Consider the following 22,975-nt stretch of genomic DNA (forward strand, 5'->3'; position numbering starts at 1 on the left):
AAGTTTGTCACTGACAAAGATATCAATAGTCTATAATATTAAGGGTGTGTGCAACCTTCCCGAGGAAGGAGAGACTGTGGGAGTGTGCTCGGGGGAACAGGAATGTGATGCCCCCTAGCACCCTCTTAAGCGGGGAGGTGTGAGGGACAAGGGAGAATCCATTTTGGATTTTAAGTTGGGCAGCACGGTGGCGCAGTGGGATTTTAAGTTGGGCAGCACGGTGGCGCAGTGGTTAGCACTACAGCCTCGCAGCGCTGGGGTCCTGGGTTCTAACCCCACCCAGGACAACATCTGCAAAGAGTTTGTATGTTCTCTCCGTGTTCGCGTGGGTTTCCTCCGGGCACTCCGGTTTCCTCCCACATTCCAAAGACATACTGATAGGAATTCAAGATTGTGAGCCCAATCGGGGACAGTGATGATAATGTGTGCAAACTGTAAAGCGCTGCGGAATATGTTAGCGCTATATAAAAATAAAGATTATTATTATTATTATTTAAGTTCAGGACATCTTTCTTCCACTCCTGAAATGTGCCCCCACCCTTGGGATTCCACAGGCTCATTGTTTTCTTTTAATTAAATGAGCTAGGACAAGTTCTTTTGAAGCAGTTAACACAAGGATGCAAACTCTTCTGCAGATATAGAAACCTGAACCTCTTTGTGTGACCAAGCACATGGAACAGCAAGGCTCTGAGGTATTGAATATGGAAAATGACCTATAATAACAGAATGCAATATCTCCAAGATGAGCCACGCACATATTCCAAATTGGCGTTCATTTCCCCACGTGCACATATTAGCTAGCCACCTGTAGCACTCTGGATTATGGAGTTATAAAGCATAGCTAGCAATAACACAGGTCTGCAAAAAATTTTTTCTCAAGAGCTGTGTTGGTTATTCCACGTAATCTTTATGTTTTTAAGTTTCCTTGAGGTGTACAGAATAACCTACAGGGATGGAAGCATAAAAACCGCCATTGTGGAGTAAAACGGCTTTGAGACTTCTTTTTGAAGAATCTATAAAAAGACGCCATTGCGCTGAATCATATTGGATTTTGAATTGACCCATCAAACCTTAGACATCCATGCAATAAACCAAATTATCTTCCTGGGCAAAGTAAGGAACGAATTCGTTTCCACGATGTCTGAACCATGAAAAACAAACATCATATGGATGAATGACCTCGGGGAGATCAAAACATCCAACACCGCGGACACACCATCACGTGTTTCTCAACGCAGTGATCCAGAACACTGCCCCCATCCCTTATGGGAAATATGCAAATGCATGTAGAAAAGCCGCGGAGACACCATCACGTGTTTCTCAATGCAAGCAATAGCTAGCCAGGTCTTTCACCGGGAAGGAACAACCACAGGAAGGGCAGCATCCATAAAGGAAAACCACCTATGCCAAAACATGGTATCCATCCACAGATAGCTGTTTCGGGGTATTTGCCCCTCATCAGTGTGGAGTAGGAAACTAGCTATTAGGAGCAGTGCCTAGTAGAAAGGACTATAAACATAAGGATGAATGACCTCGGGGAGATCAAAACATCCAACACCGCGGAGACACCATCATGTGTTTCTCAACGCAGGGAGATCCACACACCAAGATCTCACATGGCCATATTGACAGAAAAAAAAAATTATGGCTCTGGGACGAAGATGTGAAGCAAAACAGAAATACCCCTGGTCCTTAAGGGGTTAAGCGGAATCCACATATCGGATTTATCTTCCAAAAATCTGTGAACCCAGCCCAACATGTTGTATTCTTAAGTTGGAGTGGTGGGGTGGTTACCTCTTCAGTGCCCTTTTCTCCACTTGATCTGGATCCATCAACCTTTTCTTGTTTCACAGCTACTAGAAAATTGGCGCTGTGTGATTTGGCCACCGAATGCCTGGAACATAAAAAAAAAAAATTACAGTTGTAACACTTGAAGTTGTAGTATATGGCAATTTCCAAGCATAAGAGCACAAGTATTGGGGAAGGGAAGGGGGAAACAAACAAAAAAAAACAAAATGACTTTTTAACAATTGGCTGTAGCGTTTAATACCTTCTCAGCACTGACAGTTTTGATCTTCCTGACAGCGCCTCATTGTTCAAATTGTACTTTATAAGTGGTGAATTTTGGTTGACAAGATTTACCTTTATGTATAAAATTGCTCTTTTTTCAGTAGATTTCAGCTATTTTTAAACTTAGTTTTTATGCCCTTAAAAGCGATAAACATACAAAGCAGTCATGCCACACAGTAGGTAACAACATGTAAAGTCATAAGAACAATGTTTGACAGATAGCTGTTTATAGTTATAGGATCTTACACAAGAATATATCTTATCATACTACGCCCCAATCACTCTTTTTACTAACCTACTTAACCTGGCAACAGAACACGCTCAAGGCACCACAATATTTTGCAGCGACTCCAATTGTATGATTAAATTAAAACTGGACAGGTCCTCTAATACCAGACAAATAGCTTCCCAACACCTCCTCATCCTTTTGTCTCCTTCCATAAACCATTCTCTCTCTACCAATGGGTTGATGTCTGGAGAGAAATGCATTGAAGAGTTAGAGATTATACTTCTTTCTCCCCACGCTACTCTGTGTTCACTGGGATTGATCATATATTTGTCCACCCAACATTGCTTCTATTTCCATTCTACCCACTCCATGGCTGGACTATTTTACTATCCCTCTAGCCTGCACTTCACTACACCCACACCCATGGTTTTTCAATTGGACTCTTAATGACTTTACGGTCCTACCCAGAAATCTTCCTTAGACTGGTAATTAGTTAATTGAATACTTGTCCTTGACCCAACAATCCACGTTTTCGCCAATTTCTCTTTGGGAGGACAATAAAGTGGTCCTGAGGGGAGTTTGCATTCAGGAAGCTGCTAATAAAAAAAAAAAAAGACCGGTTGGCCAGGACTGCAGATCTGGAAAGTACGGCAATATTTATTCAGTTCCAGGTGAAAAAGCCTCATCAACCTACAGACCTTGTCCACGCGTTCTGTGAGAACCAAGTCTAGCTCAGAAAAAGCAGTTTTACGCTAATCCCAACAGTGCGTCTGTACTTTAAATAAAAATTACTCCCACCTTCCCAGAACATAAAATGCCTTCCTTCACCCAGAGCGCCAATCTGTTTATGTACGGAATCTGGTATAACGGCTAAGCAACAACGTATTGCCCATTAATTTATACGACATCTTACTAAACTATATGATGACCCCCTCTGTCTATGATCGGCAAAAGATTGAATATGCACAATTCCACCACCTTGTTAAATCTCCTAAGCAAAAACAATCTCTCCCACATTAGTTGAAGCTGCCATTCAGCAGTTTAAAGGGAAGATGTCACCAAGAATAACTTTATTGGGGAGGGGACAGTGACCATACCAAGAGATGCTTTACACTCAAACACACACTCACACGCGTAATTGTTCTGACAAGAGCGGGCAGTAGAGAGCGGTTTGTGACAAAAACAACAGTAGATGGATCTGTGCACCCCCTGGCTGTGATCTTTGACAGTGGGCATACACTGGGCCCAGCCACACTGACTAGCTTCAGTATCCATGATCCCTAAACTAAACAGTCCAACTCGTGTGATTAAATTTTAGATTGATTTCTCAGAGGCCTGGGTCACACTTGCGAGAGCAATGCGAGAAAACTCGCACGCGTTTCTCACGTCAATACCCGGGCACTGCTGCTGGCACTCGGAAACGGAGTGTTCAGCTACATAGAAATACATGCAGCCGCACACTCCAGTCCTGAGTGCTGGTGGCACTGCCAGGTATTGATGCGCGAGACTCGTTTGAGTTTTCTCACATTGTACATGCAAGTGTGACCCAGCCTAACATAATCTTAAGTTTAGAGAAAATCATAGCCCAACACCTCAACACAGGCTTGGGTGATCTATTTCACACAGATCAAGATAGTTACTTTTAAACACGGAGATTGGCCTCAGACAATATTCGTAGAGTCACCCATCTCCAGGCCCGGATTGCTAATCTGCCCAGCCGGGCTAGCGGCTCTGTAATAAAAGGTGGGCCACCGCCGACCTTTTAATTGGGGGTGAGGAACATCCGGCCCACATGCGGCCCGGTCCCCAGAGTCCGCAATGCTCCAGTGGCAACCCTATCCTGCCATCTTCTTTCCATTTTACCCTCAAGTGCACACAGAGTTCATTACAGAATGCTGCATGCACATGAATGACGACATCATCGGGGTGGGCGGGGTTAGCACCCAATGCTCTCCCATCCTCCTGTGCCGGAAGAGGAGCTGCTGCCAGAGAGTCCAGAGCAATCTTTGTGCCGTCAGCTGAGCTCAGTGCCTGTCTGCAGGTGATCTGTGCCCCTCACCAATGTACCCCAATGTAATCTCTGTGCCCCCCTGTGATCTCTGTAGCCCTAGCTATGTTTACCCCCGTGATCTCTGCCATAGCTATGTGCCCCCTGTGATTTCTCTGCCGTAGCTATATGCCCCCTGTGATCTGTGCCCCCAGCTATGTACCCCCTCCTGTGATATTTGTGCCCCCTGTGATATCCCTCCCCTCCAGCTATGTGCCCCTCCAGTTATGTGCCCCTCCTTGATCTCTGTGCCCTCCAGTGATTTCTGTGCGCCCCCTGTGATCTTCGGGCCACCCCAGTGATCTGTGCCTCGTGATCTTTGTGCTCTGTCCCTGTGATCTGAGCCCCCATGATCTCTGTGCCACCCCCTGGTGATCTGTGTCCCCCCGGTGATCTATAAGCCCCACCCTGTGATCTGTGTGCTTTCCCGGCAATGCCTGTCCCCCCCCCTCCTCCCCCACTGCTATATATCCCCCTTTTTTGTTTGCTGCTCTACTCACCATCCCAGCCAGGGATCCGCTCCTGTGTGCGCCCGACGATGGACGCACCTCAGCTGTTCATTTTTCCTCCCCAATCTCAGTGACCTCGGTGAGTCCCAATATGGAAACTTTGTATTATGTATGTACAGCACTTGCACTATCACCTGTATACGGTATATAGACTGCCGTATATAGATTATATAGGTGATATTGGCTGCTAAATCTGTGTAATCACAGTATCACCTATATAATGTATATACAGCAGTCTATATACATTATATAGGGATGCTATGACTTATAAATACAATATATGGGTGATACTGCTGTATATACGCTACATAAGCCATACTGCGACTATACACACCAGTCACAGTATCACCTATATAATGCATATACAGCAGTCACCTATATGATGTATGCAACATAATATAGTATAAGGCTGTGTTAATATAGTGTATAATAGTTGTGCTGAAGAGGCCGGCGTTGCCCGGGGCATAGTAACTAACTGTGGTTAGTTATAACAAATTACAGTGATTTTATTGCACATAAAAACATTTCACATCATATACTCAACACTACAGATTTGTAACACAAATTAACTAAACGATTACCTAAGTATTGATAGTATTTTATTTTCAACTCATTCAAGAGCCTTTTGGATAAACATTTTTTGTTTTTTCCTTCCGATGCAAAGATGAACAGATTTTTGGCAGTTCCAACTCTTGAACAGGCCATGTAAAGTTGACCATGAGAAAAGCATGGAGATTGCAAATCGATCCCTACTACTTTCAAGGACTGTCCCTGAGCCTTGTTAATGGACACTGCAAATACCAGTCGAAGTGGAAACTGGAGGCGTTTAAAATCAAAAGGCAAATCAGATGGAATGAGTAGAAATCTTGGAATGAAAAGGTCCTCTTTGGCACATCCTGTTGCTGAGCTGTGTATTTAATCCTATCCTGTATGATACTGACTGCTGAGCTGTGTATGTAATCCTATCCTGTGTGATACTGTCTGCTGAGTTGTGTATCTTCAAAAGTAAGACAAAAGTGGCTGCACTAGAGGATTTGTTTATTCACCATTACTCTGATGAATGGTCCTTTTGCACTGAATAAATAGCATTAATATCCAATACTGGGTGCTCAGCAAAGAAAATGCAAGTCTGTTCTTTATGTGTGAAAAAAAAATAATGCAGCACTCACCAGATGGATTGATTATTCCAAGGTCTTTTTTTTATTTCATCCAAGTGAACAAGAGAGTAGATATTATAAAAAAAAAAAAAAACTTTTGTCAAATACTTTAAAAAAGTCCAGATTTTACATCTTTTGTGGCGGAAGCCCTTGAGTTTGTATTGATGCATAATGCCTTCAAATTTCTAGATAAATGGTATCTGCAAAAAGGAGGGATGGCAATGGTCACGCCAGTTGAATGCGTTTTTTGCAAACTTATTTTTGGCTTATTTTGAAGAAAAATACATCACTAGTGCGCATTATCCGTTCCTTAAACACATTCGCATTTTTTACGCTATGTGGACGATATTTTTATAATATGGGATGGAGCAGAAGGAGATTTTGTCAATTTAAAGCCGGGGTCACACTAGAAAGTTTTACCGACGTATGAGAGGAGCAAAAACAACGCATTGCACACGGACCAAAGATTCTCTATGGGGCAGCTTCTATCTGGCATATATTACGCAATCGTATTTTACGGCCGTACAAAATCGTAGGATGCTGCGTTTGTCAGCGTATTGCGCAAACAATACGCCAATGAAAGTCTATGGGGGCGAGAAAAATACGGATTACACACAGAACAAAAGTGTGACTAATGTAAAATATGCAAGAGTACAGCAGGTGACAGGAAATCTTCCAAGCCCTCAATCAGGAGGCGCAGACATACTAATTAGCTGAAAAACCCAGACAGATATCCCGGAAGTCTGCCGCATGCCTCCAAGGAGTCTTCAGCATCATGGCCAATATTATAAATGTGGAAATGCTGCTGGTCCTGACACAAGGGAGGCCCGAAATTTGGGATCAGAGAGATGCCCATTACTCCAACCGGGCCAGAAAAGAGGCAGCATGGAGGAGCATATGTGGGATCCTTTTCCCAGAATAAGAGAAGCGGCCACATGAGGTCCAGAGGCAGATAAGTGTTGTGAATTCTGTGGCTGAGTTCACTTCTGTGGTCACAAGTGGTATTGCAGTCTCTGGGCCTTCTCCCTCAGGTGTTTTGGTGAGCTCGTTGGCTGCCTTGCTATTTAGCTCCACCTGAGTCTGTCTTCCTTGCTCCTTGTCAATGTTCCAGTGTTGGATCTGAGCTTCTGCATCTTTCCTTGGGCCTGCTGCTCTGCTAGATAAGTGCTTCTAGTTTGTTTTATGTTTTTTCTGTCCAGCTTGCTATTAACTTTTGCTGGAAGCTCTGAGAAGCAAAGGGGTGCACCGCCGTGCTGTTAGTTCAGCACGGTGGGTCTTTTTGCCCCTTTGCGTGGTTTTCGTTTTAGGGTTTTTTGTAGACTGCATAGTTCTCTTTGCTATCCTCGCTCTGTCTAGAATATCGGGCCTCACTTTGCTGAATCTATTTCATTCCTACGTTTGTCTTTTCATCTTGCTAACAGTCATTATATGTGGGGGGCTGCCTATTCCTTTGGGGTATTTCTCTGAGGTAAGTCAGGCTTGTATTTCTATCTTCAGGCTAGTCAGCTCCTCAGGCAGTGCCGAGTTGCATAGGTAGTGATAGGCGCAATCCACTGCTGCTTATAGTTGTGTGAGGATAGATCAGGTACTGCAGTCTACAGAGATTCCACGTCTCAGAGCTCGTCCTATTGTTTTTGGTTATTGCCAGATCTTTGTATGTGCGCTGATTACTGCACGCTGTGTTGCCTGATTGCCAGCCATAACAGTACAAGGAGCCACACCAATGATTCCCAATAGAGGGAAAAAAGAAATCCTGACATCATTTTTTTTTCTTAGCTCTGTCTTCAGTCTTTTTTTTCCCCTAGACATTAGAGTGCTTCAGGACACAGCTGTGGACATGGATATTCAGGCTCTGTGCTCCTCAATGGATAATCTCGTTGTAAATGTACAAAAGATTCAAGATACTATTGATCAGAAATCGATGCTAGAACCAAGAATTCCGATTCCTGATTTGTTTTTTGGTGACAGAACTAAGTTCCTGAGCTTCAGAAATAATTGTAAGCTATTTTTGGCCTAGAAACCTCATTCTTCTGGTAATCCTATTCAACAGGTTTTGATTATTATTTCTTTTTTGCGCGGCGACCCACAGGACTGGGCGTTTTCTCTTGCACCAGGAGATTCTGCATTGAGTAATGTTGATGCATTTTTCCAGGCGCTGGGATTGCTTTACGATGAGCCTACTTCAGTGGATCAGGCTGAGAAAAATCTGCTGGCTTTATGCCAGGGTCAGGATGATGTAGAAGTATATTGTCAGAAATTTAGGAAGTGGTCAGTACTCACTCTGTGGAATGAATCTGCACTAGCGGCTTTGTTCAGAAAGGGTCTCTCTGAAGCTCTTAAGGATGTAATGGTGGGATTTCCTATGCCTGCTGGTTTGAATGAGTCTATGTCCTTGGCCATTCAGATCGGTCGTCGCTTGCGCGAGCGTAAATCTGTGCACCATCTGGCGGTATTGTCTGAGAGTAAACCTGAGCCTATGCAGTGCGACAGGACTATGACTAAAGTAGAACAGCAAGAACACAGACGTCGGAACAGACTGTGTTTCTATTGTGGTGATTCTACTCATGCTATTTCTAATTGTCCTAAACGCACTAGGCGGTTCGATAGCTCTGCCGTTATTGGTACTGTACAGTCCAAATTCCTTTTGTCCATTACCTTAATGTGCTCTTTGTCATCGTATTCTGTCATGGCGTTTGTGGATTCAGGCGCTGCCCTGAATCTGATGGATTTGGATTATGCTAAACGTTGTGGATTTTTCTTGGAGCCTTTGCGGTGTCCTATTCCGTTGAGAGGAATTGATGCTACACCTTTGGCCAAGAATAAGCCTCAGTACTGGGCCCAGCTGACCATGTGCATGGCTCCTGCACATCAGGAAGTTATTCGCTTTCTGGTACTGCATAATTTGCATGATGTGGTCGTGTTGGGGTTGCCATGGCTACAAACCCATAATCCAGTATTGGATTGGAACTCTATGTCGGTAACCAGCTGGGGTTGTCAGGGAGTACATGGTGATGTTCCATTTTTGTCTATTTCGTCATCCATTCCTTCTGACATCCCAGAGTTCTTGTCGGACTTTCAGGATGTATTTGAAGAGTCCAAGTCTGATGCCCTACCTCCGCATAGGAATTGTGATTGTGCTATCGATTTGATTCCTGGTAGTAAATTCCCTAAGGGTCGTTTATTTAATTTGTCCGTACCTGAACACACCGCTATGCGCAGTTATGTGAAGGAGTCCCTGGAGAAGGGACATATTCGCCCATCGTCGTCACCATTGGGAGCAGGGTTCTTTTTTGTAGCCAAGAATGATGGTTCGCTAAGACCGTGTATTGATTACCGCCTTCTTAATAAGATCACTGTTAAGTTTCAGTATCCCTTGCCATTGATTTCTGACTTGTTTGCTCGGATTAAGGGGGCTAGTTGGTTTACTAAGATTGATCTTCGTGGTGCGTATAATCTGGTGAGAATCAGGCAGGGAGATGAATGGAAAACGGCATTTAATACGCCCGAGGGTCATTTTGAGTATCTGGTGATGCCGTTCGGACTTGCCAATGCTCCATCTGTTTTTCAGTCTTTTATGCATGACATTTTCCGTGAGTATCTGGATAAATTCTTGATTGTTTACTTGGATGACATTTTGATCTTCTCAGATGATTGGGAGTCTCATGTGAAGCAAGTCAGAATGGTTTTCCAGGTACTGCGTGCTAATTCCTTGTTCGTGAAGGGATCAAAGTGTCTCTTCGGTGTGCAGAAAGTTTCATTTTTGGGGTTCATCTTTTCCCCTTCTACTATCGAGATGGATCCGGTTAAGGTTCAGGCCATCCAGGATTGGACTCAGCCGACATCTCTAAAAAGTCTGCAGAAATTCCTGGGCTTTGCTAATTTTTATCGTCGCTTCATCTGTAATTTTTCTAGCATTGCCAGACCATTGACTGATTTGACCAAGAAGGGTGCTGATTTGGTTAATTGGTCTTCTGCTGCCGTGGAAGCTTTTCAGGAGTTGAAGCGTCGTTTTTGCTGTGCCCCTGTGTTGTGTCAACCTGATGTTTCTCTTCCGTTCCAGGTCGAGGTTGATGCTTCTGAGATTGGTGCAGGGGCGGTTTTGTCACAGAGAGGTTCTGGTTGCTCAGTGTTCAAACCATGTGCTTTCTTTTCCAGGAAATTTTCTGCTACTGAGCGTAATTATGATGTGGGCAACCAAGAGTTGCTGGCCATGAAGTGGGCATTCGAGGAGTGGCGTCATTGGCTTGAGGGTGCTAAGCATCGCGTGGTGGTTTTGACTGATCATAAGAACCTTACTTATCTTGAGTCTGCCAAGCGCTTGAATCCTAGACAGGCCCGTTGGTCGTTATTTTTTGCTCGTTTTGATTTTGTGATTTCATACCTTCCGGGCTCTAAAAATGTGAAGGCGGATGCTCTGTCTAGGAGTTTTGTGCCCGACTCTCCGGGGTTGTCTGAGCCGGCGAGTATCCTCAAGGAAGGAGTCATTGTGTCTGTCATCTCCCCTGATTTGCGGAGAGTGTTGCAGAAATTTCAGGCTAATAAACCTGATCGTTGTCCGGCCGAGAAACTGTTCGTCCCTGATAGGTGGACTAGTAAAGTTATCTCTGAACTTCATTGTTCGGTGCTGGCCGGTCATCCAGGAATCTTTGGTACCAGGGAGTTGGTTGCTAGATCCTTCTGGTGGCCATCTCTGTCACGGGATGTGCGTGCTTTTGTGCAGTCCTGTGGAATTTGTGCTAGGGCTAAGCCCTGCTGTTCACGTGCCAGTGGGTTGCTTTTGCCCTTGCCGGTCCCGAAGAGGCCTTGGACACATATTTTGATGGATTTCATTTCTGACCTTCCCGTTTCTCAAAAAATGTCGGTCATTTGGGTGGTCTGTGATCGCTTTTCTAAAATGGTCCATCTGGTGCCCTTGGTTAAATTGCCTTCCTCCTCTGATTTGGTGCCTTTGTTCTTCCAGCATGTGGTTCGTTTACATGGCATTCCTGAGAATATTGTTTCTGACAGAGGTTCCCAGTTTGTCTCGAGGTTCTGGCGAGCCTTTTGTGGTAGGATGGGCATTGACCTATCGTTCTCCTCGGCCTTCCATCCTCAGACTAATGGCCAGACCGAACGAACCAATCAGACCTTGGAAACATATCTGAGATGTTTTGTTTCCGCTGACCAGGATGATTGGGTGTCATTTTTGCCGTTGGCTGAGTTCGCCCTTAATAATCGGGCCAGCTCGGCTACCTTGGTCTCTCCATTTTTCTGCAATTCTGGGTTCCATCCTCGTTTCTCTTCAGGACAGGTTGAGTCTTCGGACTGTCCTGGTGTGGATTCTGTGGTGGACAGGTTGCAGCAGATCTGGACTCAGGTAGTGGACAATTTGACCTTGTCCCAGGAGAAGGCTCAGCTTTTCGCTAATCGTAGACGCCGTGTGGGACCCCGACTTCGTGTTGGGGATCTGGTTTGGTTATCTTCTCGTCATATTCCTATGAAGGTTTCCTCTCCTAAATTTAAACCTCGTTTTATTGGTCCGTATAGGATTTCTGAGATTCTCAATCCGGTGTCTTTTCGTCTGACCCTCCCAGACTCCTTTTCCATACATAATGTATTCCATAGGTCGTTGTTGAGGAGATACGTGGCACCTATGGTTCCATCTGTGGAGCCTCCTGCCCCTGTTTTGGTGGAGGGGGAATTGGAGTATATCGTGGAGAAGATTTTGGATTCTCGTGTCTCTAGACGGAAACTCCAGTATCTGGTCAAATGGAAGGGTTATGCTCAGGAAGATAATTCCTGGGTTTTTGCCTCTGATGTCCATGCCCCAGATCTTGTTCGTGCCTTTCATGTGGCTCATCCTGGTCGGCCTGGGGGTTCTGGTGAGGGTTCGGTGACCCCTCCTCAAGGGGGGGGTACTGTTGTGAATTCTGTGGCTGAGTTCACTTCTGTGGTCACAAGTGGTATTGCAGTCTCTGGGCCTTCTCCCTCAGGTGTTTTGGTGAGCTCGTTGGCTGCCTTGCTATTTAGCTCCACCTGAGTCTGTCTTCCTTGCTCCTTGTCAATGTTCCAGTGTTGGATCTGAGCTTCTGCATCTTTCCTTGGGCCTGCTGCTCTGCTAGATAAGTGCTTCTAGTTTGTTTTATGTTTTTTCTGTCCAGCTTGCTATTAACTTTTGCTGGAAGCTCTGAGAAGCAAAGGGGTGCACCGCCGTGCTGTTAGTTCGGCACGGTGGGTCTTTTTGCCCCTTTGCGTGGTTTTCGTTTTAGGGTTTTTTGTAGACTGCATAGTTCTCTTTGCTATCCTCGCTCTGTCTAGAATATCGGGCCTCACTTTGCTGAATCTATTTCATTCCTACGTTTGTCTTTTCATCTTGCTAACAGTCATTATATGTGGGGGGCTGCCTATTCCTTTGGGGTATTTCTCTGAGGTAAGTCAGGCTTGTATTTCTATCTTCAGGCTAGTCAGCTCCTCAGGCAGTGCCGAGTTGCATAGGTAGTGATAGGCGCAATCCACTGCTGCTTATAGTTGTGTGAGGATAGATCAGGTACTGCAGTCTACAGAGATTCCACGTCTCAGAGCTCGTCCTATTGTTTTTGGTTATTGCCAGATCTTTGTATGTGCGCTGATTACTGCACGCTGTGTTGCCTGATTGCCAGCCATAACAGATAAGTAAGTACACATGCTTCTCACACTCTGAATAAAATTGCAAACTGCATTACCAACAGGAATGTGGTCATAATGTTCTTTAAATTAAGATTAATCTCATATATTTATATAGCACCATTACATAGTTCTGGACATGAGAAAGGGGTTCCGTTAATATTTGTTTACATTTTACAAATTTACAATCACATACTGCTACAGAGGGGAGAGGACCCTGTCCTTATGCTGCACCAACACCCACAGCAGCACCAGTTCCAGTAAGCCAGGATGATCCTGGAAACAGTAGCAGCCCTACTGTTCCACTGGAGACATCCCCACAGCCTGCTGTCATTTCCCGCCGTGGCCGCAGAAGGAGAGAGCTGCAAGACTATCGCAGGAATGTGGACATTGTGGTCCTTAATTATTTGGCCAGGGCTGCACAGGATGATGGTGAGGAGGCATATGCGAGGAGCCTGGCCCGGTACCTCCATACCATACCCCGTGAGGTGAGGCTACGTGTGAGAAGGCGTTTTCAAATACTTATTGATGCATGTACCACACCAAATGAACCTTATGATTTGTTTGAGTTCATTGAGAGATGGCAGCTGTCAGCACGTAACGTCCTGCGCCTTCCATCATCTCAACAGGTGCATGCTCAACAAGTATTTTAGGCACCCCCTCCACGTGTGCCTACACCTCTACCCCTTTCCACCCAAAACCCACCAAGGCTAGCACATTACCATATGCCATCATACCATCAACCTTCCCAATATGGCCACATGTCCAGACCCAGTGCTGGGGGCTGGCCCCAACCTGGGTTTGGACGACATGGCCATATTGGTGGGGGTTATGAGGCAAGGCCTTATTTACAACATCATGAGGGCCATATTAAAAACCCTTATTATTTGAGCCGACACAACTGGCCAATATGAGCAAGGCCATTATTTAGAGCAGGGTCAGACATCATACTCCCAGGATGATGTACAATTGGCCCAACAAAGGCCACCTGACCAGGACCCTGAACTTTCGCCATCACCTCCACCAACTTACAGAAATCTGTAATGTATTTTTTTTTTTTAAGCCTTGGTTTTATATTTTGCTGAAAGAAAAATTATTATTTTATTCTTTATTCTGCTGTGATAGCACTTCGGTATGTTTTTGTTTTCAAATGGTTTTTGGATGCTTACATTTATATATAAAACCGTATGATATCAATATGGTGTTTGCCAAAAAAAAAAAAAAAAGGCTTTTGACATAAGTAAAAATATATATTCAAAAGTCAATTTTATGTTGTTGGACCAATTCCACCTTTCTCACACACCCTGCCCCAGCAGCAAGCATGGCGGAGGAGTTAATTTTCTCCTGTTAAATAACTGCTCCTTCACCCCAATCCCACTGCCAACCTCTGTTACCCTCCCTTCCTTTGAGGTGCACTCTGTGCGCATCTATGGCCCCACCAACCTCCAACTAGCTGTCATTTACCGCCCCCCAGGGCCAGCCACCACTTTCTTTGACCACTTCACCACCTGGCTACTTCATTTCCTTTCTGCAGACATCCCCACTATCATCATGGGCGACTTCAACATACCCATTGACACTTCCCTCTCAGCTGCCACTAAACTTCTATCTCTCAATTCCTCCTTCGGCCTCACTCAATGGCCTTCTGCAGCCACTCACAAAGATGGTCACACATTGGACCTCATCTTCACCCGCCTCTGCTCCCTATCTAACCTCTCTAACTTGCCTCTTCCTCTTTTTGACCACAATCTACTCACATTCTCCTAACTCTCCACTCCTTGTCTACAATCCCCACCCCACAAACTTGCACACCCTCGCAGAGATCTTAAACACCTTAAACTACACTCACTCTCTGAATCCCTCCTCCCTCTCACAGACATAAGTTCCCTACACAATGCGGATGACGCTGCCGCTCTATAGAACACCACAATAGCTGCTGCTTTGGAATCTCTTGCCCCTCTCACACATACCAAAGCTCGCAAAATCAACAGACAGCCCTGGAACACCAGCCTGACCAAAGAACTGAGGCGAGCTTCCAGGGCTGCAGAGCGGAGATGGAAAGGATCCCACTCCAACGAGCACTTTATCGCATTCAAACGGTCCCTCACTATTTTCAAGACCATACTCGCCACAGCAAAACAAACCTACTTCTCATCTCTCATATCCTCCCTGTCTCACAATCCTAAACAGTTATTCAACATCTTCAACTCTCTCCTCCATCCCCCAGCACCTCCTCCCTCCCCACTCATCTCAGCTGAAGACTTTGCTCATTTTCCAAGCAGAAGATTGAGATCAGAGACAGTTTTAGTCGACAACCCCCAGAGCCCTTCCTCCCAACTACCCAGCCCTCCACCTCCAAAACCAACTTCTCCACCATTACAGAAGATCGACTCTCCACTCTACTCTCAAGATCGCATCTCACCACCTGTGCACTTGACCCGATCCCTTCCCACTTCATCCCAAACCTCGCCACAGTCTTCATCCCAACACTAACCCATCTCTTCAACCTATCACTAACAACTGGTGTTTTCCCCTCAAGCTTTAACCATGCCTCAAATCACACCTATCCTCAAAAAGCCCTCTCTTGACCCATCCTCTGTATCTAGCTATCGCCCTATATCACTTCTCCCCTATGCCTCAAAACTACTTGAACAACACGTCCATCTTGAACTGTTCTCCCATCTATCTTCCTGCTCCCTTTTCGACCGCTTACAATCAGGCTTCCGGTCACACCACTCCACTGAAACTGCCCTAACTAAGGTCACCAATGACCTATTAACCGCCAAGAGCAAGCAACACTACTCTGTCCTCCTCCTCCTGGACCTGTCCTCTGCCTTTGACACAGTGGACCATTCCCTATTACTACAGATCCTCTCATCCCTTGGCATCACAGACTTTGCCCTATCCTGGATCTCGTCATACCTAACTGACCGAACATACAGCGTCTCCCATTCACACACCACCTCCTCACCTCGCCCCCTATCTGTCGGAGTCCCGCAAGGTTCAGTTCTAGGGCCCCTGCTCTTCTCCATTTACACTTTTGGCCTGGGACAGCTCATAGAATCTCAAGGTATTCAGTATCATCTCTATGCTGATGATACACAGATCTACATCTCTGGACCAGATATCACCACCCTACTGACTAGAATCCCTCAATGTCTATCCACTATTTCATCCTTCTCCTGTCATGATCCCAATGGCAGGGGATCACAAAAAGACAAGCACAAAAAACAGAACAAGCTCTAGGGTGATGGAAACTGAGCTGACCGCGATCCTGAACCTAATTCACACAACTAGCAGTAGCCGGGGAACGTGCCTACGATGATTCTAGACGTCTCGCGCCAGCCGAAGGACTAGCTTCCCCTATTAGAAGAAACAAAGACCTCTCTTGCCTCCAGAGAAACACCCCACAGAAATAGCAGCCCCCCACATGTAATGACGGCGAAATGAGAGGAAAGCACATACGTAGTAATGAAAACAGATTCAGCAAAATGAGGCCCGCTAAAACTAGATAGCAGAGGATATAAAAGTGAACTGCGCGGTCAGCGAAAAACCCTACAAAAAACCATCCTGAAATTACTTGAACTCATGTGCCAACTCATGGAACATGAGGAGTAATATCAGCCCACTAGAGCAACCAGCAACAAGGAATCACATAACTGCAAGCTGGACTAAAACAAAAATAAAGCAAAACGTGGAACAGGAAAATCAAAAACTTAGCTTGTCCTGATGATTACAGAAGCGGAAAGCAGAGGTAACAAGACACACTGATTACATTGATCGCCGGCGAGGAAATGACAAGAAAGCCAGGTTAAATAGGAATCTCCCATATCCTGATAGAACAGGTGGACACCAGAGACCGCAGAGAACACAAGTCAACCAGTACCATCTGTAACCACCAGAGGGAGCCCAAAAACAGAATCCACAACATTCTCCGCTAGATTTCTAAAACTTAACATGGACAAAACAGAATTCATAGTCTTTCCCCCATCTCATGCGACCCCGCCCCCCACCCCCCCCACGAACCTATCCATTACAGTAAACGGCTGTCCACTCTCCCCAGTCCCACAAGCTTGCTGTCTCGGGGTAATATTCGACACTGATCTCGCCTTCAAACCGCATATCAAAGCACTTTCCACTTCCTACCGCCTTCAACTCCGTACATTCCTAAACCAAGAATCTGCAAAAACCCTAGTCCATGCCCTCATCATCTCCCACCTCGACTACAGTAAGGCTAGGTTCACATTGCGTTAGTGCAATCCGTTTAGCACATACGCTAACGGAATGCGCTAACGCAATGTACAAAAAGGGATTGTGTTTAGCAAGCAGCGTTCGAGGTCTGTCAGAAAATAATGGGACATCGCTAACGCATGCCAAAAATGGCATACGTTAGCAATGCGTTAGATACATTGTGGTCAATGGGTGCGCTAACTGATCCGTTACATTGCATTAGTGGCGCTATGTAACGGATCCCGTTAGCGGACTGCCATTAACGCAATGTGAACCCAGCCTAACCTTCTGCTCTGTGGCTTCCCCTCTAACACTCTCGCACCCCTCCAATCTATTCTAAACTCAGCTGCCCGACTAATGCACCTGTCTCCCCACTATTCCCCGGCCTCTCCCCTCTGTCAATCCCTTTACTGGCTCCCCATTACCCAGAGACTCCAGTACAAAAACCTAACCATGACATACAAAGCCATCCACAACCTGTCTCCTCCGTACATCTGTGACCTCGTCTCCCGGAACTTTCCTGCACGCAACCTCTGATCCTCACAAGATCTCCTTCTCTACTCCCCTCATCTCCTTTTCCCACCATCACATACAAGATTTCTCTCGCGCATCACCCCTACTCTGGAACTCTCTACCACAACATATTAGACTCCCACCTACCATCGAAACCTTCAAAAAGAACCTGAAGACCTTCCTCTTCCGGCAAGCCTACAACCTGCAGTAACCACCGATTGACCAAACCACTGCACGACCAGCTCTATCCTCACCTACTGTATCCTCACCCATCCCTTGTAGATTGTGAGCCCTCGCGAGCAGGGTCCTCTCTCTTCCTGTACCAGTTGCGACTTGTATTGTTTATGATTATTGTACCTGTTTTTATTATGTATACCCCTCCTCACATTTAAAGCGCCATGGAATAAATGGCACTATAATAATAATAATATTTAATAATAATAATAATAATAATATACTCAATTACTCGGTTGATAACAGTCAAATAAATCACAGAAACACACATAGTTAACTAATTTAAGTACCGTATAAACCTCGAGTATAAGCCGAGATTTTCAGCCCATTTTTTGGGCTGAAAGTCCCCCTCTCGGCTTATACTCGAGTCATACCCGGGGGTCGGCAGGTGAGGGGGGGGCGGTCTAATAATACTCACCCACTGCTGGCGCGGTCCCTGCAGGTCCCTGCTTCTTCCAGCGCTGCATATTCTTCCTGTGCTGAGCGGTCACATGGTACTGCTCATTACAGTAATGAATATGCGGCTCCACCTCCCATAGAGGTGGAGCCGCATATTCATTACTGTAAAGAGTGGTAACGGTGACCGCTCAATACAGGAAGAAGATGCAGCGCTGGAAGAAGCAGGGACTGCACAGCGCCAGCAGTAGGTGAGTATATGGGGAGGGGAGCACAGCGCTGCGCGATATTTACCTCCTCGTTCCGGTGTGGCTCCATCTTCATCGTCCTCTGGCTGTGATGCTCAAATCAGAGGGCGCGGTGACATAGTCAGTGCTGAAGACGGAGACGCACGAGGAGCAGGTAAATATTGAAAGTGCCGGAGGGTCCTGAGTGAAGAGAGGCGAGTATGTGATTTTTTTTTTTTTTCGCAGCAAAAGCATATGGGGCAAGTCACTGTATGGAGCATCTTATGGGGCCATAACACTTGTGCAGCACTATAAGGGGCAAGACACTGTATGGAGCATCTTATGGGGCCATAACACTTGTGCAGCACTATAAGGGGCAAGTCACTGTATGGAGCATCTTATGGGGCCATAACACTTGTGCAGCACTATAAGGGGCAAGACACTGTATGGAGCATCTTATGGGGCCATAACACTTGTGCAGCACTATAAGGGGCAAGAGACTGTATGGAGCATCTTGTGGGGCCATAACGCTTGTGCAGCATTATATGGGGCAAGTGACTGTATGGAGCATCTTATAGGGCCGTAACACTTGTGCAGCATTATATGGGGCAAGTGTCTGTATGGAGCATCTTATGGGGCCATAACGTTTGTGCACCACTATATAAGGCAAATATCTCTATGGAGCATCTTATGGGGCCCTTATTACCCTTTATGCAGGATTATATGAGGCATATTTTAATCTGGAGCATCTAATGGGGCCCAACAAACGTTATGGAGCATTATATGGGGCTCCTGATTCAATATGGATATTCAAAAATACTTAACCTACTGATGTCTCAATTAATTTTACTTTTATTGGTATCTATTTTTACTTTTGAAATTTACTGGTAGCTGCTGCATTTTCCACCCTAGGCTTATACTCGAGTCATTAAGTTTTCCCAGTTTTTTGTGGCAAAATTATGGGGGTCGGCTTATACTCGGGTTGGCTTATACTCGAGTATATACGGTAATTTATGCACTATGAGAAAAAAAAAAAGAAAAATAGATAGATAGATAAATTGTCTAAGGGTCACTTCCATCTGTCTGTCCTTCTGTCTGTCACGGTTATTCACGCATTACGGATGCCATACGGATTACATACGGAGGTTAACAAGCGTAAAATACGCAGACACCCTGCCTACAGCTGACATATGGATCACTGTTTTGGGATAATTTCTGCGTATTACGCCTGTAAAATATGGACCGTATTCCCCTGTGACTCCAGCCTAAATAAAGTTAATGTTGAGAACATGAAGTTTACATCTTGTTAAGGTGGTGATTTTTTTTCTTTTTTTTTTTTTTAGAGTTTTTAGATGTCAAAATCAATATTGTAAATGGTAACCCCATGACACAAGAATATAGGAAACCAACTGCAACCAATACATTGTTACATTTTGATAGCGCACATCCTGGTCACACAAAAACAGGTTGCCCTTATCGCCAAATGTTACATTTGCGAAAAATTTGAAATAATAACGGTAGCTTTTAACAGCAGGTTGAATCATTACAATGTCGTTTTAGACAATTCTACAATTTGGACAATGTATATGAAAGAGCAAAAAAAAATTTTCACAAAAGGATTTACTCTATAGAAATAAATATAAAGCAAAAACGAATGATAATAAAACGCAAAGTTTTATTTTCAATTTTAAACACACCATATTGAAGAATATCATTCATTCATCAATTCGTTGGCATATTTTAGAGAGGACAAAGATTTACTTAAAATAAGATCTAATCCCCCTATGTTCTCATATCGTAGATCTAATAATATAGGAGACATTCTGGTTCATAATAGGTTAAAACTGGCAGAAAAAAAAAAATATTTGGCTAAAGAAAAATATATCAACCTCTTCGCGGCATGCGCCGTACTAGTACTGCGCTGCAGGAACTGTATTTGTGCCAGCAGCAGAACTAGTACGGCACCGCGATCACCGTGGCGATCGCGTGCGGGTGTCAGCTGTATGTGACAGCTGACACCCCGCAGCAATGCCCACGATTGGTGCCATCACTGATCGCGGGCATTTAGTGACAGCGACAAAGAGGGGCTTCGTCCCTGCGCACTTCCATCAGAATAACGCAATGTGATCGCTTTATTCTCATGGTCTCCACAGATCCAAGATGGCTGCGGGGTTTTTCCGGGTCCTGCAGTGAGGTGACTAGCGAACGCCTGCTGAGAACAGGTGCCGGCAAGCCTCCTTCACTGCCTGTCACATCGCTGATCTGACACAGTGCTGAGCAAAGTGTCAGATCAGCGATCTGATGTAATATAGTGATGTCCCAACCTGGGACAATGTTATAAAGTTAAAAAGAAAAAAAAAAAAATAGAAAGTGTAAAAATATATTTTTTAAAAAACTACCCAAATAAAGAAATAAAATATATATATTTTTCCAATAAATCCATTTATGTAACTAAATATAAAAACAATAAAAAGTACACATATTTGGTATCACCGCATCCGTAACGACTTGCTCTATACAAAACTGTCCAACTAGTTAACCCCTTGAGTGAACACCATAAAAAATAAACACGAGGCAAAAAACAATGCTTTATCATCATACCGCCAAACAAATAGTGCAATAAAACACGATCAAAAAGACGAATGTAAATAAAAATGGTACCGCTGAAAACGTCATCTTGTCATGCAAAAAACAAGCTGCCATACAGCTCCATGAGCAGAAAAAAAAAGTTTTAGCTCTCAAACTAAAGTGATGCAAAAGTAATTATTTTTTCTATAAAAGTTTTTAAGGTGTAAAAGCGCCAAAACACAAACAAAATGATATAAATGAGGTATCTCTGTAATCGTACCGACACGAAGAATAAAACTGCTTTATCAATTTTACCACACACACGCGGAACGGTGTAAACGCCACCCCCCCCTCTCCCCAGAAAGAAATTCAGGAATTGCTGGTTTTTGTTCATTCTGCCTCCCAAAAATTGGAATAAAAAGCGATCAAAAAACGTCATGTGCCCAAAAAAGGTACCAATAAAAACGTCAACTTGTCCCGCAAAAGACGAGACCTCACATGACTTTGTGGGCCAAAATATGGAGAAATTATAGCTCTCAAAATGTGGTGATGCAAAAACTATTTTTTTGCAATAAAAAGCATCTTTTAGTGTGTGACAGCTGCCAAATATAAAAACCCGCTATAAATAGTAAATCAAACCACCCCTTTATCTACCCTTTAGTTAGGGAAAAATAAAAAATATATATATTTATTTCCATTTTCCCGTTAGGGCTAAAGGTAGGGTTAGGGGTGTGGTTAGGGTTTCAGTTAGAATTGGTGGGTTTCTACTGTTTAGGCACATCAGGGGCTCTCCAAATGCGACATCGCGTCAGATCTCAATTCCAACCAATTTTGCATTGAAAAGTCAAATGGCGCTCCTTCCCTTCTGAAATCTGCCATGCGCACAAACAGTGGTTTACCCCCACATATGGGGTATCAGCGTGCTCAGGACAAATTGCACAATAACTTTTGGGGTCCAATTTCTCCTGTTACCTTTAGTAAAATAAAACAAATTGGATCTGAATTAATTTTTTTGTGAAAAAAAAAAATTAACTGTTCATTTTTTTAAACATTCCAAAAATTCCTGTGAAGCATCAGAAGGGTTAATAAACTTCTTGAATGTGGTTTTGAGTACCTTGAGGGGTGCAGTTTTTAGAATAGTGTCACTTATGGGCATTTTCTGTCATATAGGCCCCTCAAAGTCACTTTAAGTGTGATTTGGTACCTAATAAAAGGGTTTGCAAATTTTGTTGTAAAAATGAGAAATCGCTGGTTAACATTTAACCCTTATAACGTCCTACCCCCCAAAAAAAATGTGTCTCGGTGGGTTTTCATAAGTCCTTCCTCTCAGAGGTCCTTGACTCGATGATTGATACGGAGGGGAGATTTATATTCTTGAAGTTGGCTTGGAGATCTCGTGAACTAATTTTGGCGAATGTCTATTTTCCTAACAAGGACCAGCAGAAATTTGGCTATTCATGCAAAAAGCTTCTAGAGAAGTTTGCGGGTGATTCGCCAATCATTCTTGGAGGTGACTTTAACCTTCCGACGAATCCTCTGGTCGATGTGTCGACGGGTAAGTCCTCTTACTCCCTGTCCTCCATTAAAAAAGTAAGAAAGCAGATGAGCAATCTTCGCCTGGTTGACGTGTGGAGGGCTCTCCATCCGGATGAGAGGGATTATAGCTTTTATTCACTGATACATTACACTTATAGTAGGATCGACTATTTTTTTGTGTCCAACTACTTACTGGACCTGGGAGTGGGGGCGGAGGTGGGGGCGGTGTTGTGGTCTGACCATGCTCCCATTTATTTTTCAATACAATTAGATCCCTCTGCGAAAACTAAGTTCTTACAAGACCCGATATGCGTTTCAGAGATTAAACGATCTATCGAGGGTTTTGTGGTGGACCATGCTGCTCCTTATCTCACAGGGGGCCCGCCTTAAGAAGATTCGCATTGCAGAGATAGCTGACCTCTCCTCCCAGATTTCTAAACTCGAGACACAGCATAAACAGGATCTCTCCCCGCTCACCCTGTCCGATCCATCTACAGCTAGGCAAAAGTTACTCACAATATTAGATCAGAAATCCCGCTGCCTTAGGGAGAGAACTAGGAGCCGTTTCTACCATCTAAGTAATAAAAGTGGCAAATTTCTGGCGAGGGCTCTACACT

General features: G+C 44.5%; 1 protein-coding gene across 1 annotated transcript in view; it reads right to left on the bottom strand.

Annotated features, from left to right (window-relative positions):
- HMG20B (high mobility group 20B) overlaps positions 1-22,975 on the bottom strand; it is a 740,474-nt gene that overhangs the window by 516,435 nt on the left and 201,064 nt on the right. Inside the window, exon 3 of the mRNA XM_069767875.1 lies at positions 1,795-1,894. Within this exon, the coding sequence (XP_069623976.1) occupies positions 1,795-1,894 (100 nt within the window). The remainder of the gene's footprint in view (positions 1-1,794; positions 1,895-22,975) is intronic.

The sequence above is a fragment of the Ranitomeya imitator genome, chromosome 1, assembly GCF_032444005.1.
Source record: "Ranitomeya imitator isolate aRanImi1 chromosome 1, aRanImi1.pri, whole genome shotgun sequence".
NCBI lineage: Eukaryota > Metazoa > Chordata > Amphibia > Anura > Dendrobatidae > Ranitomeya > Ranitomeya imitator.